Here is a 26,796-nt window from a genome sequence, read left to right on the forward strand (position 1 = left end):
TTCAGTCTTACAAAGTTATTTTTATTTATCAATTGCATCTTCAACGGTTATTCCATTATTAAGATTTTTCTTAAATAAAAATTCTGCTTTCCGTAAAAAAAATCTATAACAAAGGCACTTTCTCTTTTTTTTTTTTTTTCACCTCATTTTCTGAAATGATGTAGAGGGAACAGCGTGCTTAGAAGAGCCAGATTCTTCCTCTTTTTCATGGAGACGCTTCCTTGTTGTGGGTGGCTAAAAGGAAGATACAGCAGGATGGTTACATTACACCAGGTAAGACAGAGCCTCACTGTTTTGCTTGCTAAAGAATTACAGATACTGGATAATGTCTCCTTTCTGTAACCAAAAAAACAGCATGAGTAAAAAATGTTTATCTACCAAGATTTATCTTGATATATATATGATCCTTCTCATGTAAGTCCAGCTTTATCTTCCACTGCTGTTTAAAATTCTCCTAATTCTCATCTGGTAATGAGTGTCACAATACCACTGCTGAACTTCCACTAACATGAGAATTTTCCCTTGAATACTAAACATTTGTGACTTGAATCCATCAAAACATACATGTTCAACAATTTGATCTTTAATATATGAATAATCCTTTTAAGTCTAGGAGAGCCTTTCTGTACATTTAAACACAGTGTCTTGCCAAAACATGAAAGTCCATTGCTGCTGTCCAGAAAGCAATAATGATTACCAGACTGACACATGCAGCCAAAACGCACATTTTTCTAAGTTCTCTAAATTAATTAATTTTCTTACTATGGGTTACTTCAAAATCTAGTTTCTCTGTGCATCAAATATTAATTTTCAAATAATCTGTTATACCTACCATTTTTGATGTTTGAGGTGGGTTCATACTGCCATGTGTCTGAGCAAGCAGCTGTTGAAATGTAGTCTTCATATCCTCATCCTGTGAAAAAAGAAGTAGCTCTGAGTAGTATAATGAATATTTAAGAGAAGAGCCTACATTTTGGCTAATGAAATGGATCAGCAATTAAGGAGTGAATGAATAAAGGAGAAAAGGAGGTTCCTCCACTTCCCCCCAAATAAACACCTTGCCAATACGGCTTCACCAAGGGCAAGTCTTGCCTCATCAACGTGGTGGCCTTCTGTGATGAAGTGAGGACATCAGGGGACAAGGGAAGAGCTACAGATGTCACCTGCATTTCTGAAAGGCCTTTGACACAGTCCCCCACAACATCCTTCTCTCCACACTGGAGAGATACAGATTTAATGGGTGGACTGTTTGATGGATGGTCACATCTAGAGAGCAGTGGTTGAGGGCTCAGTGTCTGGATGGAGATCAGTGGCAAGTGGTGTCCCTCGGGGGTCCGACCTGGGACCAGTGCTGTTCAATACCTCCCCAGCTGACACAGTGGGGCTCAGTGCACCTTCAGCACACTTGCAGATGACACTGATCAGGCACACATTACATCTCTGGTGACCAGAGGAGTCTGTTCCCCTGCTTCCTTGCAGGAGGAAATTACACTGTGACAACAAAACCTCATAAAATTCAGGCTACTGAACTGCCTTTGAGTTTACATCAAGAAGCTATCCCCAGCACAACCCAGCTTTGCTGCACTTCAGTTAAGACTCAGTTCCTACCTGCAGCCAAGGATGCTCTAGGGCTTCCTCTGTTGTAAGACGTTTGCTCGGATCCACAACTAACAGCTTCTTCACAAGATCCAGAGCTACAATAATGAAAACAGTTGATTGGCATATGATCAATAAAGTCATTACCCAAAAATATGTTCTGCAATATGCATACACCAACACTATGTGCAACAGTGTGTCTTTTAACACTTGAAAACAATGCCCAAAATACTGCCTGGGCAGATCCCTTTTCTTTTTCCTATGTCTAGGGAGGGCTGTGAACTGTAACCTCTTCTCCTTCACAGGCACATGATTCAACACTTTTTGGTACCAAAGTTACTAGTAGATATACAGTGTATTTTCTGAGCGATCACAGGAAGTTCAGCACTTTCCTAAAAGCTTCAGTATTACTGTGCACAAGCAAAGACAGCTTTCTTAGCAGATTATTTGTTTGGGAAGATGGGAAAGAAGAGACAAGACATACACATGTATGCACAACGTAATCACATAAACTTAATTTTCTTAGGAAACTGTTTAATAGGCACTGTCAAAAATATAGCATTTATGTCATGTTTTATGAGTTCAAATCTCCCATAAAGGAATTCTGGCAAGATTTACTTCTAATTGTATCTAATTATTATATTCTACGTGCCATTAGGGCTATGCACAACCTTAACATCATTTCCATTCTTACATATGTCTGACTTACTATTGAATAAGCTTCAAATAATTAAGGAAGAAATTATATTTGCTAAGTTTATTTGAAAAAGAATGATCACATCATTTGTTAGAAGCTCCTTCGTACATACAAATGAGTATCCACGGCAAATACCTACAATTATTTTATGCATATAAAATGTGCTGAAGAAAAGCATGCAGACAGTAATGGGCATTCTAGTTGCCATGCAAAAACTCTGTAGTTTTGCAGACTACGTAGCTTAGAATTGGCCAAACTTAATAGTGGATTCCACAAATGTGGCTGATGTTTTTAAGCTCAAAGACTAGCACCGTGAAATTACTCTTAATATTTCTCTCTTGGAATTCTAACTCTCATCCCTTCAATTCCTGCCAGTTTTGGTTTAACATTTGAAGAATCTCTAAGTGAGGCAAAGTTTGCAGACCAGCTTGATAAAGCCAGAAGTGAAAAGAGGAAAACCAGACGTAAGTGCCCACTACGCTTCTGTAGTTAGTTAAGGTAAATGTTACTTCAAAATATCTTAAATGAAAATTATCTGCTCTTTCTAAGGCTTCAACTTTGAACTTAAAAAAAAAAACCCAAACCAAAATATTTTTAAGAGACTACTTTAAAAATTATACATATCAATGTGGTATGTGCCATATACAGCTGAAAGAAGTTAAAGGAAAACAAAAGCTACAAGAAAAGAGCTTGATGTTCTGCTGGCCACCAAAGTAGGGTCATACCTGTGTCTGACACATGCTTCCATTCTTTTGAAATGAAGGTGTATTCTCCACGAGTGATTTGATCTTTCAGAGACAGTTGAGTGTTTTGCTCATTAAATGGTGGATATCCACACAAGCTATATAAAAGAAGAAAACAAGTAAAAGAAACAGATTTTGTCACAGTGAATGAGACACTAAAATCACATATTTTAAAGCATCTGCTCTCACAGCATCTTTGACACATATTTCGTTTTAGACACACTTTGACTTCCTAGTAAAGACACTGAAGTTGCCAAGTCTCAAGCCATTATGTCAATAACTGCCCAATGAAGGAAGAATCTACACAGTATCTTACCATACAAAAAGAATAACTCCCAAACTCCAGCAGTCCACAGCTCGGCTGTATCCAGCAGTCCCAAGTGAATTTAGAACCTCAGGAGCAAGATACGTGGGAGTACCACATAATGTTTTCATGAGAGAAGTTTCTCCAAGAATCTTGGACTGTCCAAAATCTGTAATCTTGTATTTAAAAATGGTAACACCACATTATATATTAGGATTGATTGTGCTAGAACATATTGTATTGTCAAAACACATCAGGAGGCAACAGCAAGCTTTTTTCCTTCCAAGACAGTTTCAGTACATGACTATGAACAAAATTTACCCCAAACACTATTAAATATTCAGAAAACAACAACTGAGAATGGGAGAGGAGGAGCAGGAAGAGTATGACAGAGGGTCCCACTTTACATTAGCAAAAAGCACTCTCAGATTTGGATGTAAATGGACAACCACAGAATAAAGTAATAGTAGCTCATTAGGAGAGATTATTTGAAAACTAAGCAGTTTACCATGCAAATTATTAAATTATTTTAAACCAACAACAAGACAGAAAACAACACCACAAAACACTCACAAAAAAACCCCAACCCTAACCTCCCCCCAGAACAAAGAAACCTGTGATGGCTGTATGGTGCGACAGCCTGGATGCTGGTGGAAATGGTGTCTGTAATCCAAGAATTTAGATTTTATTAAAAAAAGTATTGACATTTGAAGTTGTGTACTAAATTAAGGGCTGTACAAGCACAACACTTCTCAGTTGTTCTTAGATAAATGTATGAGTGGAAATATCCACAAAAGTAAAATTAAAATTATGAAAAAAATCCCTCAATGTTTTAAGTTACTTCATAGTTGGTATAACTAATTCCATAGGTTTTTTTTGCCCTGTTTAACTAAATATTGAGAAAATGGGAAGGAATATCCCCAAATTCCTAAATGATTAAGAAGAAATATAAGTTTCCTTACCTTTATAAGACATGTCTCTTCAGAAGATGAAAGTAGCACATTCTCTGGCTTTAGATCTCGATGTATAATTCCATTGTCATGAAGATACTGGACATATACAGATACAGTCAAAGAAAAACAGACTAAACTTTTTAAATCATATGAGTGGCTGTCTCAAAAATGATAAGTGGGTAAAAATACAATAGTCTATTTACTAATAAAGAAAATAATCATAGGTTTATTATTACCTACTACAGAACAACTACTAAGTTTATATTTTTGGCCGTTGTGATAATTAAAATTGAGTCAAAAGAAAAAAGAAAAATAATTTATCTGAAAGCATATTCAGGTCCAGACAATTAAGTTTTATGTGGAAAATGATCTTTCAAAAGTTACTAATGAAATATGCTTACCATTTCATGAATTTAGAATGAATTTATCTAAGGACTCAATATTCACTATTTGAGATCTGTTACAGTAGTTCTGATCTACTCTCTACTGAAGTGAAATGCTTATTCAGGAGTGCACAGTAAAGCAACTGATGTCTAATTTTTTTGAAGGCTACTACACTGATGACTCTTTTCCCACACACTACTAAAATTCTCAAATGATACCCTGCCATCAATGAGCACAGCCTGTACTACTTTAGTCCCTATTTTTACTAAGAGCGTGTAAATGTTCTTTGGCTGCACTGAGGTGAAGGACTGTGTTAAGAGCACCATGCTGGCTGCTTGCACGGTTTTCAGAAGTGACAAATGCCAGAAATGTTCATCTGACTGACACTTCTATGCAGAACCGTATTTTTCTTGGTAAGTTCCTGATTATGTACCTTTACAGCCAGCAGCATCTGATAAAAATACAACTTGCAGGTAGTTTCTTTCATCTTGATTGGCCTTGACACTCTGTCATACAATTCTCCTCCTTCCATCCTAAAACAAATGCAGGTAACAGAACATATTTCTGAAAATGAGTGAGCAATGTCCTAAGCCCAGCACACACACTGCTGAATTGGGCCTCATCACCTGAGCCTTCACATGGAGTTGTTACAAGATTTTTGACCAGCCCCTTCTTACAAAAACAAAGCAGCAGCCATCCACAGCTACAGCAGAGTGAGCAGCTGTCCAGGCACTACCTGCCTGCAAAGTGTGGAAGGATTGCTCTCCTGGTTATCCTGCTTCCTAATGTTACAGTAGTTTCAGAGAACAGCAGAGGCCAGCAAAAGAAAATAAAACCAGCCAAACAAAACCCACCAGAGTTCAGAACTATACACATTTTTTGTGGCTATGAAAAACATTTAATTTTATGCATTTACGTTCAAACAAGATACTTACAGTTCTAAAACAATGTAGTAATCCTCTGCTTCAAAGAAGTTTTTTATCTTGATTAAGCAAGGCTAATAACAAAGGGAACACAAATGGAAACACAAAAAAGTAGAATCATTTGTAGAAACTAACATTATTAACAGGTTATCGTCCTAAACTTCCTACGTGGTCTGATTTCAGCCGTGCCAGTTAAACTAACACTAAACACAAGTGCCGAGCACCCCAGGCTTGGGCAGACACTGAACATTCGAGTCTGCACCTCCACACACAAGAACATTCAACTCCTGCTCATTCAGCTGCAGCTCAGCAAGGCCCCTGATGTTTCCTAGCTGTGAGCTGCCATTCCTCCATACTTTCTCCATATCAACAGCACAGGGGGAAGCGAGGGGAAGTTCATTAAGCTACACGAGCTCTCTGCTGAAAAGTAAAAGAAACACCTTTTGTGGGGCAGGGCTGGGATGCAGAGGAAAGAAGGGATAAAAATAAATAAAAAAAATTATCAGTGGAACCTAATCTTGGTATTTGGCTCTCAGTATTTACAAAAATATTTCTACAACAGTGGTTCAGGTTGAAACTTCTGTGAAGTTTTTTCTCAAAGTTACATCTGCTATTCAAGGTCTTAAAACCTCAAATCTGTACAGACATAATATACTTGAAGAAAAAAGAAGGAAGTCATATGCATCCTTTAACATATTTTCTGAACAGATAAAATTGATCTTTAGTTACTACATAAGGTCATTTCAATGTACAGTAATACTCACGTGATCTATTTTCTTCAAAATTTCAATTTCTGTATTGATATTAAAGGCTGGGTTCTATTAAAAGAATCAAATATCATATTGGATAAGACAGTGCTGTTCTGGAATAAGACACATGAGAAATAAGAGACAGTACCAGAAAAGCCATCCTTGATGTCCCTTGCTACTTTAAGTAACCATAACATACAATTTTTTTCCATAACCTGATCAGGTGCCTTCAGTGAATTCAATTATCAGCCTGCTCTCACTATCTGTAGCAAGGCACTGCTCCAGACATGTCATTTCTCTGCAGATTAGAAATCTCCACCTGATTTCCAAACCACAAAAATAAATAAGTAAATAAATATATCTTGGCAAGTATATATTGGTACTGTCCTTTAAACAGTTCTCCTCCCTCTGAGATGCTTTCTATATGGGCCAACCCTAAAATTAAATGCTGCTTTCTCCTAGTCTTTATTTTGCATGACAACATAAACAGATTAAAACCCCACAAGGCACCCCCACCACCCTCTGAACATACAACTTTAACAAACAGCCCTAAATCATGTACATCATGAAATGTGGTCAAAGTATAAAAGCCAGCATTTACTACAGAATTCTATGGATCCTGTAAGATCAAAAGGCATCTTGAAATGACATAGAGAAGATATCAAGTGAGAAATCCTCTCCAGTTGATGAGAGCTGGGGAGTCAGAGAGGTTACCAAATATTCCAGGACCACTGTGAGGCGACCCAAAGACAGACAAATAAAAATACTTACTGCCTCTCTAATACCACTTGCCATAAACTTTCGCTTATTGATTATCTTTACTGCAACTTTGTTACAAGTGCTCTTCTCAAAAGCCAGTTTGACTTCTCCACAGGCACCACTAACAGAAAAGCACAGCCAGGTTAAAGCTTGCAAATACTTTCAAAAATCTGCATAACAAGTACAGACAAATGAAATGAAAGCACTGGATTACACACTGGATGTACTGCCTTGAAGCTTTCTGTTTCCAGTAGCACAACAACTGCTGTGTTTGCATTCTCCAGACTCTGGTCTCACATGCTGTGTGCCACAGTGCCCTAGGCTAAAAGTTTTTAATAAGCATCAGCTTTAGATCATGTAAAGCACATAAGAAACTACCCTGGTCCATGGTCTCTGTTAACTTGTACTAGTTATTAATCAAGAAAAAAAAAAAAAACAAAAAACAGTAGCATTCTTTAAACTGCAGTGAGAAAAGCAATTTCAAGCAGGACAAAGTCTCACTGGCTTACACCACTCAAAAGGTTTCCTACCAAAGGGAGTCTCAGTCTGCACCAGATTTCATTCCAGTGGCACAAGAAGGTCGTTTCATTTTCATTCCAATTCCAAACTACGTATCACAGGCTACTGATTTGTTCCCAGATACCCCTGTACCAACCCGAGAAATCCACTATCAAAGCATTTCAAGTGAACATCAAATTAATTTTCTGCATGTAACTGAAAAAGTAAAACATAAACCCATCAAGAATTGTATCTACTGGTTCTTAATTATCATGTAAAACACACAGAATATTCATGGGATCATAAAAACAAAACCAGCAGCTCAGTTAACACTGGTAATAATTCAAGCACAAGGTACTGAAAACAGTAACAAAATTAATGCTTGATATTGTAGAAAACAGGATGCTTACCTTCCCAAAGTCTTTGACATGATATATTTCTCTCTGAATTCTCTAGGAAACACCAACTGATCGTCCACCATCAGATCAGAAAATACAAACACTAGAAAGATGAGTGGAGACCATTTTCCTGTTATTAACTTCAAAATTTTGTTACATTGAACAACTATGCTTCCTGGGCTTTAATAGTCAACAACATAACTAAGAAAATGCTGCCTGCAAGAAGAAAAACATAAATAGAACAGTTATCAGAGACTATAAATGACATCAGCAGTGGGTTAGCAAGGTGATCCTATTACTGAAAATTGAAACTGTGGTAATAAAGTCACAACAGTTTCATCAGTTAAAGCTACATGTAAGGACCAAACAGGGAAGAATTTCAATGTCGCAACAGGGAACAAAAAGAAACGACAATCAGGAAGACAGCATCGTAGTGGAAAAGCAAAGCCAAAGAAACAAACCCCAACCCTCCTAATTTTAAGATAACTTTTTAATCATTATGCAGCATCTGATAAGTACCTGAGTTTTTTACAAATTCCCTTGAACCATTTCCCCTGTTTCCACCACCACCTGCACAGCTACTGAAGCACAAAACTGTTTCAACAACTATAAAAGTTTATACTCTAGTAAGGTGGTTCCTGATACAGCTTCTTTTAAACCTTTTTTATTGTTGGTGGTGTGATGGGTTTTTTTCTAAGGTCGAGGTAGACACATAACTTTTATGCAAGTACTAAGCCATCAATTCACAGCTGTATCTTAACAGCACCCATGAAGAAGCTCAGCTTGCAAGAAAGATACTCGAATCAACACAGGAACGACCTCTTGGTCAACACCTGAAGAACCTACTTATGTTGTGGTACATTTTACCTTTATTAGTCTGCACAGAGAGTGCAATTTCCGAGTTGTGAGTCAGTGGAAGCCTCTTCCCTTTTCCAATGAGCTCTTTATTAACAAAAGTTCCGTTTGCACTGTGGTCTTCAATATAGGCAACATAGGAATTTTTGGGACCCGTTTCCTCAAGGAGAAAAAAAAAAGGAAAGATAACAATAGGGAAAAATTACTTTATTGTAAAGACCTAACAGAGTACAGAAATTTACTGCTGTTGGCTCAGGAAATCAGACTACCGAGGGTATTCCATAAACCAGGCTAATGGAGCATTGACAAGAGTCTTTTTAAAGGACTCAATACTGAAGGTCCTTAAACTTCTACTTCTTTAGGATCTTCCCCCACCAAAGCTAACCTTCTTCAGTTATGCCAAAACAGTTAAGCTTTTAGCACCTACCCTGAAAATTCGGAAATGCTTCTTGCTGTAGTTTTGGTAGAAGCCAGTCTCAGACAATCCTAGCTTAGAAAAACTATAATCACAGCTTTTGTCTCTTCCAAACCAGTATTCATCATTCACACACTCTGTAGAGGAGGGGAAATAAAGCAGAGAGAGAACACAAAGTTGCAGGAAGTTACCAAGTGTGGCACTACAGAATGATGCCAAATGCTACTAAGAAAACACAGACAAGATTCTTCCTACATAATCAAGTTTGTCTGAATTCAGAGAAAGCACCATGCACCACCAACACCTCCTACAATATTTTCATAATTTCATCCTTTTCAGTAGCTGTAGAGTTTTCAGTTCATCTTCAGCAACCCAGAGAGGCTCACGTGATACATAAACAAACTAAATTATGAAATGACAACATGAACCAAGTAACAAAGAATATGAACACCCCAGAATTCCTCTAACTCTCCCCTAGGTCCATGGCAGCCGTGTGTCCAGGTCCTCAGCATAAACACTGGGATGTACTACAGAATACAAAATTATTCAAAAAATTGCACACCTATCCTTAAATTTGCTTGTACTTAATTTGAAAATGAAATGACATTACTCTCTGCTAAGCTGCTACAAAGGAACAAAGAGGCTGCTCAAAGAATGAACCTACCACAATTGCTGAAACCTTTTCCAAGTGCAAAGAGTCGACCCCAAGGCTGGGGAACAAACTCTTCAGGTTCCTGGTCCTCAGGGATCGAAGGAAGTTCCTGAGTGGGGACAGTGTCCAAAGAACTGAGGGTCCCAGAACTTGAGGAAGACTGACTAGTGCTCTGGGACCCGCTGGACGAGGAACTGGTACCGCCCTGGGAGTGCTGGGCGCCCTGGGACTGCTGCGCGGCGCTGCCGGTCTCCCGAGACATGTTGGCTTCAAAGAGAAGGTTGAAACAAACAGTTACTACAGCAAAGTGAAACTGATGAACATTCACGCATCGCACAATTGACATCCATTCTATTCCCAGTCTTCGAGTATGTGAACCTCGGCCAACGTGCGCGCGTGGATGAAATACAGACTGTGGGGAGCCCCGCAAGCCAGGGTGACTTCTCTTTCTAAAAAGAAGGCGGCGGTCCCTCTGCGGGCTCTGGAGCCACAGGATGATGTCCCCGCCAGCCCCGCGGGCCCGGGACGCGCTCCCGCTCCAGCCCCAGCTCCAGCTCCAGCCCCGCGCGGCCACAGCGCCCCCTGCCGCCCCCCCGCCCCGGCAGCCCCACGACCCTCCCAAGACAAGCAGCGGGGCCGGGCCCGTGGCGGCGGGCACCGCCGGGTCCGGAGAGCCCAGCGCCGCCGGGCCGGGCCGGGCCGGGCGGGGCAGCGGCGGGAGGTCCCGCACTCACGGGGGCCGGAGCCGCGCGGCGCCGCTCTGCTCAGCGCGCACGCGCCGCGCCCGGGCCAGTCAGGGCGCGCGGGGCCGCCGGGAGCTGCTGCGGGAGCTGCGGGCCGGGAGCTGCGGGCCGGGAGCTGCTGCGGGAGCTGCTGCGGGAGCTGCGGGCCGGGGGCTGCTGCGGGCCGGGATGCGGGCGGCGCTGCGGGAGCGCCGGGGCTGGGCGCGATGGGCGCTCCGCGCTGCCCCGCGGCCCCGCTGCGTCGGGCCCGGCTCTGCCCCGGCCCTGCGGTGCTGGAGCTGCGGCGGCCTCCTTCCCGGTGCCGAGGGGCTGCCGCATTTCTGCCCCGGTTGCCGCGCCCTGCAGCCGCCGGGGCCGCGGCCTGACCTGTTCCGGCTGATGCAGTGGTGAGTGCGGGCCGGGCCGGGCCGGGCCGGGCCGGGCCGGGCGCGGCCTCACGCTCCTTCTGTCGCCCGCAGTGACCGCTCCTTCCGCCTCGACGCGCAGCAGCTGCAGCGGCGGTTCCGGAGCCTGCAGCGCGCCCTGCACCCCGATCGCTTCGGCCAGAGGCCGCCGGTGAGCGCGGGCGGCGGGGCCGGGCGGGGGGAGAAGCCGCCCCGCGTTGGGCTGTGCGGGGTCGGCGGGGCAGAGCCCGGTCCCGCCGCTCCCCGCTCCGGCGTTGCCGGGACGCTCCGCAGAGCCCGGTGCTCGCGGGCGATCCCGGGATCCCAGCCGTGCGAGCCGCACGCTGCCGCCGGCAGGTTCCGGTTGGACGCGCCTGAGCTGCTGCGCGGGGCCCTTTCTCTGCAGGTAACCAGGGCCATGGATGGTGCCACTTGTTACTGTTGTTTTTCATCCTTTCGCAGAAGGAGCAGCACTACTCTGAGCAACACTCTTCCTTGATCAACAAGGCCTACCAGACCCTCCTGAACCCTCTGAGCCGTGGCCTCTATCTTGTAAGGTGTCCCTTGCAGGCTGTATCCGCGTGGCTGGGGCTGCTGGGGTCATGTCAGGAAACAGACTTGACTCTGTTAGTAACATGCTAATTTATGTTCCTCTGAAGAAGAGGATTAGCAGGGATAGAAGGGAGACCAAAAACTAGCCTGTCTGAAAATTGGTCAGCTTTTCCCCTGTTTTTTTTAACATTTTACTGATTATTACCATCTCATCTGCTACTCAGTCATTTGTTTGCTGCATCACAAATTGTGCTTGCTTGGCCATGCGTGGCTGGTCCTTGCAAATTTCAGTCTGGCCCCTGGCAGCCTTGGCTATGTTTTTTTATTTGGTTAACTGCCGAGTTCTGTGGTCCATCTCTGGAGGCAATTTTATGACAGACTGTGTCTGCACATGCCATGGAATAAAGCAGAAGTTTATCAGCTATGAAGCTGAATGAGCCCCACTAAAAGATTTCGTATTCAAGAAAATGACACTGAAGGTGTATTTCCAAATTCCCATTTTCTTCACCAGCTGGAGCTGAAGGGAGTAGAGCCAGTACAAGAGACAGACTGTGATGCAGACACAGAGTTTCTCACGGAAATAATGGAAATTAATGAGAAATTAGCAGAGTCTAAAAATGAGGATATTCTTGAAGAAATTGAAACTTTAATTAAAGGTAGGTTATGATTTGAGAGTTTTGTACAGAACTAATTTACTGTAACTTGCATAATATGAGTCTTGCTGAAGGCTTTTTCAGTGTACTTTTTAGTATCTCTAATTTGTATTACTCCTTAATTGACTAACTTTCAAAAAAAGTTGTCTTTACCAACTTATGCCACCTGAACACCAAATAAGTAATGAGAAAATGTGTATAACTTGATCTATATAGAGATATACATTGACTACAAAAGGAACTTCTTATTCAACCTTCAACAGATCAGGGCAAGTAGGCTGTTTTAAAAGGAAGAACCACTCAAAATTAAGCTTAATAAAATGTGTGACTGACCACATTAAATAATTTCTTCATTTATACAGACGTATTTCTTTCACCTTCTTCAACTTAGCAGCCATTATATTGCTATTATCCTTATACAAGCAAGTTTCTTGCTTGTATTGGTGATACCCAAGATACTGAGTTTATTGGTACATTTAATTATTTGCAATAACAGCAGTGTGCCAAAAGCAATTAGAATAACTAGAGTAAAAGCTAAGTAGAAGAAAATTAGCTGTAGAGGGTAAACTGGTACACCAAAAGTAAGTTAGAAGGTAGTGATCATTCATCTGCATTGGAATTGCTGTAAACCTGTTCAAAGAAATACATGTTTGAAATTATAGTATTAAAAAAATGAAGCCCTGTTACAGAAAGCTCTCTCAGCTCCCAAAAGACTACAAGACTAATAATTGTTTCCCACCACAGACAATCAGAATGCAGTAGTACTAAATATACTAAGAATGTAACAAAATGTGAATGAAATAATTTGTTTTACAGTTAAACAAGAAGAACTGACCAAAGAGGTGACTGCAGCTTTTGAAAGAGGTAGCTGTTTCTGTCAAATACTTAGCTGCCATTTGTCAGTTACTAATGCTTAAAAAACCATGTTCTTACTGGCAAATATTTCCTGAACTAGAAAACAGAAATACTGCATAAACAAGTGGGTTTTTTTGGTATTTAGAATAAGTACTTCTAAGCTGACCTGTCTGCTGATTCAGGAAATTCAGGGCCTCACTTTAAATTAAAAAAAAAAAAATATCCAATAGAAAAGTTACAGATAATCCAGCTGCATCAAAAGGATCACTTCAGGTGGGATTGCAGATGCTAATAATGTATTGTTTCCCAGAATACTGGGAAGACAGACTCTCTTCTTAATCAAACCTACCACCACTTCCAAGGGGTCAAACTTGAATTTGGGCGATTTTGCTCTGCACTCAAAGCTGCCATCACAGGAGCAGGAGCAGCTCTGGATGTAGTGACCACCCAGACAGAAGCAGTTCTGCTGCTCATCACAGACGCTGTGGGGCAGGAAAAGACCTGATGTCCTGTTTAGCCTAAGGTTTTAGGGACTGTGCAATAATCAATGTAACTTTATTCCACAACCAGTTAGTAGGGGGGAGCAGGAACCATTCCAGACTGGCTTCTTACTCTGGGAAGCACCCTTTACTTTTCTTTCCTGGGTCTTGGAATGCTTTGCTTTTTAGGTTTATATAGTAATATGTTGTAATTGTAAAACATCTGACTCAAAGCAGTGCTGGCAAGGCCTGCAGGTGAAGAATTAACACCTTAGCATCTGTCACTCTTTGTGCTAAGAGTTAAGGATTAAATTGCATCTGTACTTGTCAGTAGGGGATAAACAACCTTTCCTCTCCAATTGTTTAATTAAATAAACTGTTTCAATAGCAAGTTTTGATTTGACACTGTCTGTACTGAAGTCCTAAAATATTTTGCTATTCTCAGTGTTGGCAGTTGGTCTAATTACAAACATAAAAACATGTTTTTCTTGTCTATATACTTAAAATTCCCTAGTGGCTACATCAATGCTATGGCCACTCTACAGAAGGTTATTCATGTCACATTTCTAAATTGTACACTTTTACATCTTGGTACTGAAACTGGTGCTGTCATTGAGATCTTGAGATTCATTTTCAAAATGAAAATTCAGCCCTCCCTCTGTAAACTAGTAATGTTTTATTTTGTTCCAGATGATCTTCAAGAAGCTAAGAAGCTTCTAGCCAAAATGAAATACTTTGCAAACTTAGAGGATAAACTAAAGATTAAGAAGATGCCTTCCTGATACTGCCTCCTTTACCAGTAAGAGTTAATGGTATTTTAAGTTAAACAGCTGATGTAGTTAACAAAATGGGAAAAATGGTGTTTGCTTCCTGCATTTTTGTTAAAAGCTTTAATTCTGAGAAGGAAGAGAAACATAAAAGAAATGCAGTGCTTACTGTAGCACTTAGAAAGTAGCAGATGGGAGTCTGGGAATGCTTAGCTGTAGTAGGTAAGGAAGAACTGCTGTCCTGACTGTCCCAGGTATGCAACAGGCACACAGACACCACATGTAAAGACTTCTTAATTTCTGACTACTAAAATAGAAAGAATTTAAGTTAAGAAACAGCCCTGAATTAAATGTTGGGAGATGAGACAGAAAGCTCATTCAGTCAGTTCTCCCAGCCCTGTAGTCTCCCTGGATGGGCTTTCAGACCATCTTGAAGGATCTTTAAAGGTGAAAGGTGTTCAGTTCCTACCATCTGTCCTCTCTGCTGTTTGTCATGTAGATTTCAGTCTGCCAGGAACTGACCTTCAAAACCAGAGGAAGTTTTACCCTGTTGCACAGGTTAAAATGTTAAGATACTAGGTTAGGGCAAAAAATAAACCCAAATGCAAACCTCAGAAACTGTTTTATTTGTACCCTTTTAGTAAACAAGTTTTTACAAACATTAATTCAGATAGGTGCTGTACTGTCTTTATACAGTTACACTAGTAGGACTAGATAAGCAGTGTCCTTAAATCTTTCAAATGAGTTAAGTGAAAAGTGGCATCTAAATACCCCAGCTGATATAAACTAGGATATTTTTAATATTGGTTTCTCAGTAGGTCAGTTCCTGTTTACCACCTCAAAACATTTTAATCAGTAAAGCAGTAACATATGCTTGATTAACTGAGTCTGAAGAAGGGACTTAAAAATAAAGGCAAGTGAATTATCCAAAGAAATCTGCCAGGGGAGAGATTCAATCTCATGGCATTTCTGCATCCCTACAACATCAAGTAGTATCTAAACATTCAGTCTATATATATATGTGTGTGTGTGTGTGTTTTTACTAGCATTTCAGCAATAAAGGTGTTAACACTGCTGCAGAAAGATTAACTTGCCTTTAATTAAACTTCCTCTAAGTACACAGGAAGATTTAATAAGCTACTTGTTAGTGATACTACACTGCTAATTTAAGATACTGATCATAATTCTCATGGAAGTTCTGTTACTGATGTGAAATTACATAGAACTTTTTACAAATTCATCATGGAGTTGTCTTCTTTCATAAAGCTCCGTTTCCTTCTTTTTGGTTTTTTTTCCAAAATTCAGCTTGTCAAATTCCTTTTTGATGTCCAGAAAGGATCTGTTTTTTGTCTCAGGAATTACCACAAAGATGAAAGCAGCAACTAAGAAGCACTCCAGTAAGAACACCAGAAAACAATATTGCTTCAGTCCATTCTGAAAATAAAATGTATTTAATTGCAACATATTTCAAGTGCAACAGTGGGTTTTAGAAAATAGCTTTTTGTTTCCATTCACACATATTTTAAGAGGGACTGAATCTAGTTATATATTCAGTTGAGGGGTAGTGTGCATCCTATGTGTAAGTGTAAGAAAAAGCAATTTGATGGAAGCTGAGAGAAGATAAATGGCAATTAGGAGAACACTTACCACAATAAAGGGAAAGAGCATTCCAATTGTGAAGAAACTAATCCAACTAATAGTCCCTCCTATCATGTAAGCAGCAGGACGTGAAGACTGTATAAATAATTCAGCTGTCAGGGTATTCGTTATGCCACCTGGGAAAAGGAGTTTCAGAAACATGTTATTGTGCCAAAAGGCCATTTGCTGTGTTTCCAATGCCAGGAACATTTTGATGCTCAGTTTCAGGCTATAGGAGAGTGAACCAGCAGCCTGGCAGCCACCAGGGGCTGCACAGCAGAGCTGCCTCTTCCCCCAGACACAGGTTTCACCCTCCAGAACTCGCTGCTGTGCAGTACCTGGTCCCAACCCAAAGCTCAGGATGAAGGCAAAAATAGAAGCCATGCTGATGTAGGGCACCCATGGGTACAGCTCCTGGAACAGAGCAGAATGAGAAGGTTTAGTTCAGATTTTGATATTTTTTTAGTTTGGCTGAATAGTGGCATTTCCTTTTGCTATTTGATTGCAATTAAGACCAACAGTCATTTATTATTGTTTTGGCTAATTTTTTAATAGCATTGCTTCAGAGAAATTAAATGTTGTTTAATAATTTTTACTAAATGGAGTCTAGTACTTCTGTTGAGATTATTTATAATTAGTCCTCTGAGGCTAAAAATTTACACCAATACTGAATATAACAATTGTGTTGTTACTAGTTTAACATTTTGTCAGTGTTTTATTTTGGTATTTTATACAGATGCCATGAGTTAACTGTCATTAAGCACTGAACAGACTTTGCATTATTTATGTACATAAAACAATAGTGCAGTGAAGAAAGATTAGGATTACTACATACAAATGAAGCTGGGTGCAAACCTAACCATGAAATTCCATTATTCAAAAGCAAACCAAGAAATTTACAAAAGATACAATAAAAGAATCAAACTTAGGCCTCTGCCTACAAGCTTGCTCACTGCACTTTTTGCCTGTCCTAGCTGCTTACTTTACTCAAATTGCTGCAGGTGCCTCTTCTGTGGCTGCCTGCCCATCTGTGCAGTCTCTACCCCGCTGTCCCTCCAAACATCACTGCCAGGTCACTGCACCTGATCCAGCTGTTTAAAGTCAGCTCCAAACACTGATGGTGTGGACAGGCAAAGACTGGCAGCTCCTTAATCCTGCTTTTGTCAGGAAAGCACTGACCAGGCAATCAAACACTGACCAAATCGAGTTGCCACTCTTGGAGCTGCACCCACATCTTCCCTGGATTACCCGGAGGGGACAATCAATATTCAGGACAGTCTGCCATGCAAAGCTGGACTTCCACCAAATGTTTTTTCCTGGACATTTGTGGGGCTGCCTTATTTGAGCTGATACCATGTACAGAACAATTTACAATGCACCTCTTCATACTAGATAAAAAAGCAAGGCAGTATATTGTCTCCACATGATAAATTTAAGGCACTGTGACTATCTCTAATGAGTTTCCAGTAGTTTTTGTAAATTTACACTGAATGGATTTAAGTGTTATTTGAATTTCAGCATCTTTACAGTATTTTTTGTTTTGATTGTCTGCTTTAAAATTAACTTAATTAAGCATTAATTAATGCTGATGCTTAATATCACCACTATGTAATATTTCATCCTAAAATTTAAAGTTAAAGTCTGTTTATCAACATCTAGTTTTATCAGCATTAAATGCAGCTGCAGCTTTAAGACAAGTAAATGATCAAATCTTGGCTAAAAGCATTCTTGTGTTTTAGGCTGCAGAATTTATTACATCTTTCAATTTCTGTCATTTTTTATGCTGCTGTTTAAACCTATGCAGCTCTTACTTTACAGCTTTTGAGTGTCACAGACTTTCACTATAGTGATACAATATAAAGTACATGAGTCCTTCTTCATACCTGGTAAGTCAGAGAGAAAGTTAAAACAATGCTCCAAATGGTCATAAGGAGATAACCCCCGATGATCAGGTATCTTCTTCCCACATAGTCTATCAGTAAACCCTGTGGACAAGACACCATTTTCTCTTACTGAACTGCACTCCTCTTTACCAATGTTCCTTCTTCAAGGAGACTCATTACTCTCCATGCTAGGAGGTGGAAAAAGCCTTTACTTACACAGGTGAGGGCTGTGAGGCATTCACAAGCTCCAGTGCCCAGTGTCACATAGGGGATCTTTTCTGCTGAGATCCCAGCTTGTTCAAAAATGTAAGTTGCATAGAAATAAATCTTCAACAGAAAAAAAATGGGACATTCCCACTAGTTAAATCAACTGCTGCAAACAAAGTCAAACTCATACTAAACATACAGCTCAATTTATATTGTGAGTTATTAACTTGATATACACCATTAAATTAATGTCTAGGTAAATGGATTACTATCATGAAAGCAAGTAATTATTCAACTTACTGAATATATTACTTCACATTCTTAAGCCAGACACAATGGGACATTCTCATCCACCTTTACTTTTCCAGTAAACGGAGATGAAGATGTAAACACAAGCATGAAGTCATTCTTTAAATAAATTTATACCAGAAAGAGGAAATTTTTTTTTAAACCAACATTGAAAAAAGAGAAACAAGTAACAGATATTTTTTTTTCTCACTTATCCCATTTCTGAGCTTCTCTGTGTGGATACTTCACGTTAACAAAATGTCGAAAAACAGATGGAAATCAAGTAATTATTTAAGGTGTTGTATATATTAAATCTTACAGCATTAATGCCACTGAGCTGTTGGCCCATAGTCATCACAATGACAGTAATGAGCTGCCATCTCACACCACGATCAGTGAATAATTGCCAGGGCTTCTTTGGTTTCTCCCCATTTAAGGCAAAACACTCCCGCTGGATGTCCTCCATCTCCCTTCTGTACTCTGAGGAACCATGAAATCTCTTCAAAGCTGAAAAAAAATATTTACCTATTGACCAGAGCTGCTGGAAAATCATCTCTTTCCATATTGACCTGGCTTTTGCTAGGATATGACAACTTTCTGCTTTAGGAGGCTTGGAAAAAAGTGATTTGCTTTGTGACTTTTTTGACTGCTGGTTTTCCAAGATTTTTTGCTGTGGTGGATTTGGAAATTTCAGTGGTATTGCTTTGCCTTTTTTAAGAGAAATAACAGACTTTGAAATATTCACCAAGCAAAATATTTTGAAGTGTTTTATATCTGAGCCATAGACCTCAACATTGTATTTTCATTAAAGGAGATTCTAACCAGTTTGACCTATTTTCCTTAAATTCTAGGCAGTTATCAAGTCTCTATGTCCCTGTCTTTAATTTTGCCAGTGGAAGATACTGTGTACTGGAGTACAGATCAAAAGTGATTCTCCTCTGGCAAGTATTTTCAGAAGTCATTTGGATGCAAGGCTGAAATCTTTACTCATGGTCCTAAAACCGAAGAGTACATGACATCAGTTCCCCTAAAATCTTCAAGATAAACTTAAATGACAATTTGCCTACTTAAGGGCAACAGTAGAACTTCTGATGATCCTGAAAGCAAACTTCCCAGTGCTGTTTTTACCACTAACAGCATAACCAGCCTGAAGCTCTTGTCACTCTTCAGTATCAGTTCAGGAGCAACCAGAATTCTTGAAAAAAACAAACCATTATTATGTTATTAAATAAAAACAAAAATGAGGGAAAGATTTTACTATGATAAGGAGACTGCAAGCTTCACTTACATTTAAAAAATTACATTTAATGAAGCCCAAACTAGATCATTATCCAAAAGGGACATTATGCTCATCTTGTCCATGGATGCCAAACAATTAACTGTACAAGTTACTTACAGTTACTGTGCCTTTGCAGTTGTGATGGTCTACAAATATTTTTTGGCAAGATAAGCAGGGAGAGATTAGATCAGTTGATAAACTAGGGGGTGAGGAGACAGGCCTGCAGGCACAAATGTAACTTTACCTGCTTTTCAATTACCCAGTATAATACAAGATTTCACCTCTCTTAAGAACCCTGCTAACAAATTTCACCTTGGCTAAAAGGTTTCCATAAACTAGGCCTCTTCAACTTCTTTGTTGAAGATCTTTCCACAAGATATGCTGCTCTATTTATGAATGCCTTTTCTAGACAGGTAGAAATTCATATGCTCATCAACAGCACTTTGAATTAACAGAAAGCAAAAGAAGAAAAGCTTTTCCTTTTTTTATGCATACAATGAAAATTAATTTTATACAACCCTATCAAATGCTCAGGCAGCAAACTTCCTTTGTTCATTTATCTAGCATTTTAAATGGAAGATCCAGGGATCACAAGTGTCAATTTATGTTACTGTGATCAACATCAGAATTATCATACCAGGCAGAAGCAGAAACACTGAACGCATTTCTGAAAAATGTGATTATTTCATTAGCCACTTTTGTACAATGCGACCTCTTAAGTTTTTCTGACCTCTCAATTTTATTAATTATTATTTTAGAGACAGTCTTTTCATATTTATTTATCAGACTTCAAACTTAATTAATCAAACCTACTTACTTATAGGGACTAATACTTTACTCTTTGGAGTATTGTTCTACAAGCTCTCTCTGGGAAGTAAAATACTATCCATGGTATGTGATGATACAAATACTTAGTTTCTTCTTTAAGTACAGAGAGAACTGTGTAATTTCAGGATAAAGAAAATCACAGGTCATCTGAAGTTTTGTCTTTCAAATTCTTCTTGTAGCATGTGGGCTTCACTTGCTCAGTTATGCAGTACTGCACAGCTGTCAGTTATTTCTAAAGTATGATTTGAATAAAAGAAGAAAAATCAGATCTCTTCAAGATAAAATTAAAAGTTACCTTTGGCACAGCTCAGCTCATCACTTTTGTCAATAAGAAGATATCTGGGACTTTCAGGAAACCATGGTAGGAATAAAAGTTGGGCAAATGCTGGGAAACAACTACTGGATAGCAACAGAGGCCAGTGTGATTCTCCACCTAGTAATTCCCTGGGAGAGGTGTGGAAAAGGGGGGGGGGGAAAATCCAAGTAATTAGTTATTGATGACTATTCAGACAACTTTCGGGAGCATTATCTTTGTCCTTCAGGACAAGTTCCCTTGTAAGCAGTTACCAGTGTCAGTGAACCTCAGTGGAAGGAGGTTGGGAAAATATTTTCCAGCTACTCTGAAATCAGGTTTCAGTTAGGAAGAGATGAGCCACACTTTTCTAATGCTGCAGTGGCCACAATTAGTGTTTTGCAGGTAAATTGACTTTTTACATGCAAGAAACACAAGACAAGAAAAATAAAGCATTTCTAACCTCAAACCAATGATTTGTCCCGTCAGAATCCCTCCAGTCAGAAAGATGGAGCTCCCCATGGCCATGGCACCTCTAAGATGTTTGGGGGCAACCTCCCCAATATACAGAGGCTGCACACAGAGACCAATACCTGCAAATAAGTGAAAAAAATGTTTTCCTATTAATAAATTTTGCTTTTAAAAAGAATTACTGAGCCAGATCATGTAGGAAGTCAGTCTTAGTTTATTTCTCTATTAATTTAGCTGCCTTTAGATTCCAAGTTAGTCTACAGAAAATTTTTGTAATCCCATCTACAAAGCAGTATACAAACATATCTATCATAATACCTAAAGAATCAGCAGTAACAATCATTTATCACTGATAGTTTATTGAAAGTAGGAATAAGAATCCATTCACCTGAATTTATGCCAATCAAAAACCTTCCAACAATCAGTAACTCAAACAATCCAGTAGGAAAACTGATCCCCATTAAAATGGAGGCCAGTATTGCTATAATATTATTCATCAAAAGAGCTCCTTTCCTAAATAGAAGGGGAAAAAAAATTAAGGAAATCAGCAATAACATGTTTATTTTTTTTTCCTTTCTGGTTTAATGAAAAAAAGGGGCATTATACTGAAAAAACATGCTAATAACTGGAAATCCAGATATTGGACAACTACTGGCTCATATTTACAAAAAAGTCTAAGCATAAAGATGATGCATAAACATGACAGAAATGCCTAACAAGGCAGCAATGGGGGTTTGTTCATTTATGCTCTATCTATACAGAACACACATGCAATTTTACAGATTCCACTGCATGTCCTGACAGGCAGGAAGGCTGTAAATATGTTTAAGGGACCTGTGTCTTCTGCCATACACTATGTGTGCAGCTCCTTACATTTCAATGACAGTAATGGAAAGACCAGACTGAAAGATTGTAATTCAGGGCTCATCTTTTAAAGTCATATTGGAACAAACTACAGAATTATACTAGAAAACTCTGCTTAAGTGAAAAACATTTATAGTCACCTAAGGTACATCTTCTCCCACTTTTTCCATTTATTTACTTTAGATTCCAGTGAGAAAGAAGGAAAGGAAAACATGCTGGTATTTACCTGCTGATGTAACTCACCTGCCTAGCTGAATAGCCATACTGCCTCCAATAAGGGCTCCAAACAGGCCTCCAAGTGAAAATATAGAAGCAATGACAGACCAAAGAAAAGTCAGCAGATCTGGATTTAGTTCCTTGTGATAACGACTACTCCAGGTTTCATTTAAGAACTTGTGTATATGCTGCAGTACAAAACAATTATGATTGTGTAGCATTATGTCTAGCCCTACAGCATAGCACTATAAATAACTTGTACCTCAATCCAGAAAACCAATTCTAGGAGCTAACAAAAGATAATATCTTAACTGCATTGTATTAAAACCACCCATGATTAGCAGAATCTTCCTTGACCACAACACCACTTCCTACTCCCCATACATCTCAAAGACAGCTGGGCAGCTTTGTTGTTATGCCCTGCCTCAGGAGAACCTATATTCCACTAGAGGAGAGAGACAAACCTTCCCATATGCTGCCATGAAAGGTCTTTCAGGACCTTCTGAATGAAGGGGAGGCAGGGGGGAATGGTTAAGTTCTCCTGTTTTTTAGGAACATCTCAGAACACAGAGGTCTCACATAACCTAGCAAACATACTGTCATGAGACTCATTCTGACCCTTAGTTTAAAGCTGCCTGCCTTAGTGTAATCCAACAATTCCTAACATTCCTTTCTGCAACTTTAATATTCTTCCACCTTTCTTACAGTATTTGTGCATCACAACTTTTAAACTTGTTATTCCACATGCCTGATTTTCTAAGAGTTGTCTTTAGAAACTCCTGAACTGACGTGTCTGTAATCAGAGGCTGCAGTTCTTAGCCAGCAAATGAAGACTTAACAGCAGAGCAAACTTCCTGGACTCTCCCTCTTTCCAGCATATGACAGGTTCTTTCACAAGCAGCTTATTTTAACCATAATAAAAAGCATTCAATGTTGTAGCAAATTCAGTCTTCACAGTTTCATAAGAAAATAAGTCATCTGACAGCAGAAAATTAAGCCCATCACTTTCACAAGACCATTTGCGCAGACATTCTTGAGTCATCCACAAAACTTGGCGTCCTCAAGGCCACAGCAACAGACAGAAAAGTAGCAAATAGGTGAAAATACCTACAAGATACTCAGATACTACAGATGCAGCTTTTTGGGTCTCTTCCTCAGCAAGCTGCCTTGTGAAAGACAACTGCAGCTCTCCTTTCTCCCTGTTATCCAGTGATAGGACGCACAGAAATGGTTCGAAGGTGCATCCAGGCAGGTTTAAACTTGACATTAGGAGAAATAATGGTGACATCTTACAGAAAGGCTGGTCAAACCCTGGAACAGCCTTCCTGGAGAGATGATTGATGCCTCCTCAAACCTGTCAGTGTTTAAGAGGCATTTGGACACTGCTCTATTAACATGCTTTAAGTTTTGCCATCTCTGAAATGGTCAGGCAGTTGGACTAGACAATTGCTGTACATCCCTTCCAACTGAAAATGTGCTATTCTGTATGTTCTGGGCTATTTTAGTCAAAAGTATAACTGGAAGATATCACTTAATCATTCAGTTAATCCTTGTAAAACAGATTTTAACAGAGGTAATTATGTGGCATGCTTGGTACTTCTACCTGACACAGAATACCTCTGATGGCAGCTACTCACAAACAAACCTACATGAAACCATTTCAGAAACCAACAAGAATCCTTCATTCCAAGACACCTGCCTCAGCACCTGCTGCAGCCACAGTACAACTGCACTTGGCCTCTCAGCCAGTCAACAGGACACATCCATTACTGTAAAACAAGCCTGTGAACAAGAGACAACATTTTACCTGTGTGGGTGCATTGATAATGGAAACATTATACCCATACTGAAAGGTCCCTCCAATTCCAACAGCACAAACAGCCAGAAACAAGGTCCAGCTGGGGAGCTAGAGAACAAAAGAGAGTAACAGGCATGAAAAGAGCCACATGAGCTTAGAGCCCACACACAGGTAATAGCCAGGAGAACACCACAGTGAAGTACATCAAGTATTTGCTTTCAAACAGTGAAAATATTTGTTTAGAAAACTACATACACACTGGAACACCTGCAGCAGGAAAACCACTACACACATGTGGCTATGATCAGGAATGTCTGTCAGAGATGCAGCAGTTAAGATACCAGACTAGATGTAGACAACACATCAGTGGCTCTGCTGGCAGCTTAGTTACTGACCCACAGGAGTCATTTTTGCATGAACCATGCTGCTCAGTGTCTGCTTTTTATGAAAGAATGTCCGGACTGTTTGGTGTTAAGTAGCATAATGACTCAGTATAAGAATTAACCAAATTCATTTCATCTGAGATGTGAGAAATAATATTTTATTTCCCTCAGCAAGTCCCTAAGTTGATTACCAGAGGTTTGCAAGTTACCAGGAGCTAAACCTTAGTATCTCAAATCACAACATATTGTTCACTGATAGTAAAGTTTACTAGCATGTATTTAATTTTTCAATATGGTCTACCTAGTTACATTCTTAAATCAGTATTTAGCAACTACAATTAACAGACTCAGACTCCTCGGTTTTAAGGCCAATAGAAACCACTATTAAGATACAGTCTCATATCAAGAGAGTCTAGTTGGTCATAAAATATACTTTGAATGAGGTCTCTGAGTCAGAGAAGAATTCTAGAGGTTTATACAGTATCTGGCTTTCTGCTGTGATACTTCCTGACTCTACTTTTTATTTAATAGGATAGTTCTAAAAATAACATCCAGTTCAAATGTTTAGCAACATTTTCATTAAAAATGAGGTCTCAATTTCATCTCACAGTAACTTTGTCTAAATTCAGCTGGACACAGCAATGCCTCCTATATTAAAGGCACTTATGTGATCAAATTTTTTCTTCCTTCGTAGATAAAGACTGTACATTATTTTTTTACAAGCTTGTACTCCCCAAGTTTCTCATGTAAGGTATGCAGACTAGCTCTGTATCAATCTCATTCTTGGCCCAGTTCCCAGAAATGTTGAGCTATTTCATATGCTATACTGTATTCTGAAAGAGCTGTGTCTTTCTTTAAGATAAGTCATGAAAATATCCTTTATTCAGTTGTAATTAGTCTTACTACAGTAAAATCCAATTAATATTTCCTTACCCTTTCCCAAGAACAAAGAGTGTTTATCTGAGTGACAACTAAAGCAATTAATTGAGAGTCATAAGTAAGGGCAGCATCAAGTATGGCAGAAAAAATAAAATTAGGCATGGTAAATATAGGCACTGCACACTCAGACCTTTCTATTAACCAAATACTGTCAAGGTATCTTGTGAATCTCATGGGTACAACCTGGAATCCAGAAGAAACAGAAAACAAGCAAGCTAACAGGAAAACCCAGAATCATGAACATACTTCACATAACTTGTGTTCTAACAGCTCTGTGCGTCCTGCTCAAATCAGTCTGCTGGTTACACGAGCATGTTCTGTCACCACGGAGCACTGGCCCCAGGTCCTTAGAGCACGGAGAACACCCTCCTTATCGGTCGTGTAAGCTGCTTAACTCCTGACAGTCTAAAAGCACTTTCGCCTCATTTCAGAAACACCACAAAAAAAACATTTATATTCAACGCAAAACATAAGAATTGGAAAATGTGCTTTCACAGTTTCCATTTTATAACGCAGCTAGGCGTCTCGGGGAAATGCAGAACTTCACAAGCCTGACCTTCTAATGTATTTTGATTTAAAAGCAAACTTGAACCACCAGGCGAGTCTCCCGCTCGCGCCCTGGCCCCGCTCACCTGGCCCCGCTCACCTGGCCCCGCTCACCCGGCCCCGCTCACCCGGCCCCGCTCACCTGGCCCCGCTCACCCGGCCCCGCTTACCTGGCCCCGCTCACCTGGCCCCGCTCACCCGGCCCCGCTCACCCGGCCCCGCTCACCTGGCCGCGCGCGCCCGCCCCTCGCAGCAGCGGCGCGTGCTCCATTGCCAGGACGGGCCGAATTCGGCTTCCTTTGCAAAATTTAGTAAACTACATTACAGGAATAAAAGGTGTCAACGAAACGAAGTTATTTTTGTATTAAACCTCGTGTGTTTGCCTTCCCTGTCTCTTCGCTGCAGTTCTCAGGCTCCGAGCTCCCCGCCGCTCTCCCGCGCCCCGGCCCGGCCCGGCGGGGCGGCCGCCGTTACCTTGCGCGGCCGTGCCATGCTCCGGCAGCGCGGGCTCCCGCGGGGAAGGCAGCGGGCTCAGCTCCTCATCTGACTGGGATTTGGCGGCTGGGCGGGCGGCCCGGCCCCGCGGCCCTGGCTCCGGCCCCGCGGGTGACGGCAGGCCGCGGACAAAAGCGGGTCTGTCTCGACGCTCCCCCGGGAGCCGGAGCTTTGCTGCCCCCGGGAGAGCCGGGCCCCCCGCGGGGACAGCCGTGCCTGGCGCCCCGGGGGTCCCTGCTGCCCCATGGCCGCGCCCCGCCGAGCTGCCGCCCGGGACTACAGCTCCCGCCGCGCCCCGCGCCCGCCCGGGA

General features: G+C 40.6%; 3 protein-coding genes across 19 annotated transcripts; 1 reads left to right on the forward strand and 2 right to left on the reverse strand.

Moving 5' to 3' along the window:
* Positions 1-11,119, reverse strand: CHEK2 (checkpoint kinase 2). Of its 4 annotated transcripts, none has more exons than XM_051634343.1 (15): positions 11,036-11,119; positions 9,939-10,193; positions 9,287-9,411; positions 8,872-9,019; positions 8,017-8,107; positions 7,121-7,229; positions 6,365-6,418; positions 5,613-5,674; positions 5,111-5,210; positions 4,303-4,389; positions 3,353-3,516; positions 3,019-3,134; positions 1,609-1,694; positions 833-913; positions 1-234 (listed from the first exon to the last, which is right to left on the reverse strand). In XM_051634343.1, exons 2-15 carry the CDS (start codon positions 10,186-10,188, stop codon positions 139-141), a joined length of 1,569 nt encoding a protein of 522 aa, XP_051490303.1. In that variant the 5' UTR covers positions 10,189-10,193; positions 11,036-11,119; the 3' UTR covers positions 1-138. The 4 variants fall into 4 exon arrangements, with proteins under 4 accessions (XP_051490303.1, XP_051490305.1, XP_051490304.1 ...); XM_051634345.1 differs by lacking the exon at positions 11,036-11,119 and adding an exon at positions 10,661-10,675; XM_051634344.1 differs by lacking the exon at positions 11,036-11,119 and adding an exon at positions 10,305-10,484.
* Positions 10,715-26,063, forward strand: HSCB (HscB mitochondrial iron-sulfur cluster cochaperone). 8 transcript variants are annotated; one of them, XM_051634359.1, is made up of 7 exons: positions 10,715-10,783; positions 10,822-11,055; positions 11,128-11,224; positions 11,515-11,604; positions 12,116-12,260; positions 13,074-13,121; positions 14,282-15,598. In XM_051634359.1, the coding sequence occupies exons 2-7, from the start codon at positions 10,838-10,840 to the stop codon at positions 14,371-14,373; spliced, it is 690 nt and encodes a 229-aa protein (XP_051490319.1). In that variant the 5' UTR covers positions 10,715-10,783; positions 10,822-10,837; the 3' UTR covers positions 14,374-15,598. The 8 variants fall into 8 exon arrangements, with proteins under 8 accessions (XP_051490319.1, XP_051490317.1, XP_051490315.1 ...); XM_051634357.1 differs by adding an exon at positions 25,715-26,063 and having other exon boundaries at positions 10,740-11,055; positions 14,282-14,390; XM_051634355.1 differs by adding an exon at positions 22,292-22,377 and having other exon boundaries at positions 10,740-11,055; positions 14,282-14,390.
* Positions 15,434-26,767, reverse strand: LOC127391511 (solute carrier family 2, facilitated glucose transporter member 11-like). Of its 7 annotated transcripts, XM_051634340.1 has the most exons (12): positions 26,217-26,458; positions 24,132-24,230; positions 22,352-22,512; positions 21,633-21,757; positions 21,237-21,366; positions 20,777-20,925; positions 18,694-18,881; positions 18,096-18,206; positions 17,880-17,981; positions 16,335-16,410; positions 16,006-16,133; positions 15,434-15,792 (listed from the first exon to the last, which is right to left on the reverse strand). In XM_051634340.1, the coding sequence occupies exons 1-12, from the start codon at positions 26,259-26,261 to the stop codon at positions 15,574-15,576; spliced, it is 1,533 nt and encodes a 510-aa protein (XP_051490300.1). In that variant the 5' UTR covers positions 26,262-26,458; the 3' UTR covers positions 15,434-15,573. The 7 variants fall into 7 exon arrangements, with proteins under 7 accessions (XP_051490300.1, XP_051490296.1, XP_051490295.1 ...); XM_051634336.1 differs by lacking the exon at positions 26,217-26,458 and adding an exon at positions 26,465-26,767 and having other exon boundaries at positions 16,006-16,410; XM_051634335.1 differs by having other exon boundaries at positions 16,006-16,410.
* Between the last annotated feature and the right edge of the window lie 29 nt (positions 26,768-26,796).

This window comes from Apus apus, chromosome 16 (assembly GCF_020740795.1).
Source record: "Apus apus isolate bApuApu2 chromosome 16, bApuApu2.pri.cur, whole genome shotgun sequence".
NCBI classification, from domain to species: Eukaryota; Metazoa; Chordata; class Aves; order Apodiformes; family Apodidae; genus Apus; species Apus apus.

Coding starts and splice junctions, on each gene's coding strand:
- CHEK2 (XM_051634342.1), bottom strand. CDS start 10,272: ATGTCAATTGTGCGATGCGTGAATGTTCATCAGTTTCACTTTGCTGTA. Junction 5,675..6,364: donor TTTTGAAGAAAATAGATCAC/GTGAGTATTACT, acceptor CTTTGTTATTAG/CCTTGCTTAATCAAGATAAA. Junction 1,695..3,018: donor GAAGCATGTGTCAGACACAG/GTATGACCCTAC, acceptor TCATTATTGTAG/CTCTGGATCTTGTGAAGAAG.
- HSCB (XM_051634359.1), top strand. CDS start 10,838: ATGCGGGCGGCGCTGCGGGAGCGCCGGGGCTGGGCGCGATGGGCGCTC. Junction 11,056..11,127: donor CTGTTCCGGCTGATGCAGTG/GTGAGTGCGGGC, acceptor TGTCGCCCGCAG/TGACCGCTCCTTCCGCCTCG. Junction 12,261..13,073: donor AATTGAAACTTTAATTAAAG/GTAGGTTATGAT, acceptor TTTGTTTTACAG/TTAAACAAGAAGAACTGACC.
- LOC127391511 (XM_051634335.1), bottom strand. CDS start 26,261: ATGGAGCACGCGCCGCTGCTGCGAGGGGCGGGCGCGCGCGGCCAG. Junction 24,231..26,216: donor GGGCGGGCGCGCGCGGCCAG/GTGAGCGGGGCC, acceptor TTTGTTCTCTAG/CTCCCCAGCTGGACCTTGTT. Junction 21,758..22,351: donor ATGGCTATTCAGCTAGGCAG/GTGAGTTACATC, acceptor CCTTCTATTTAG/GAAAGGAGCTCTTTTGATGA.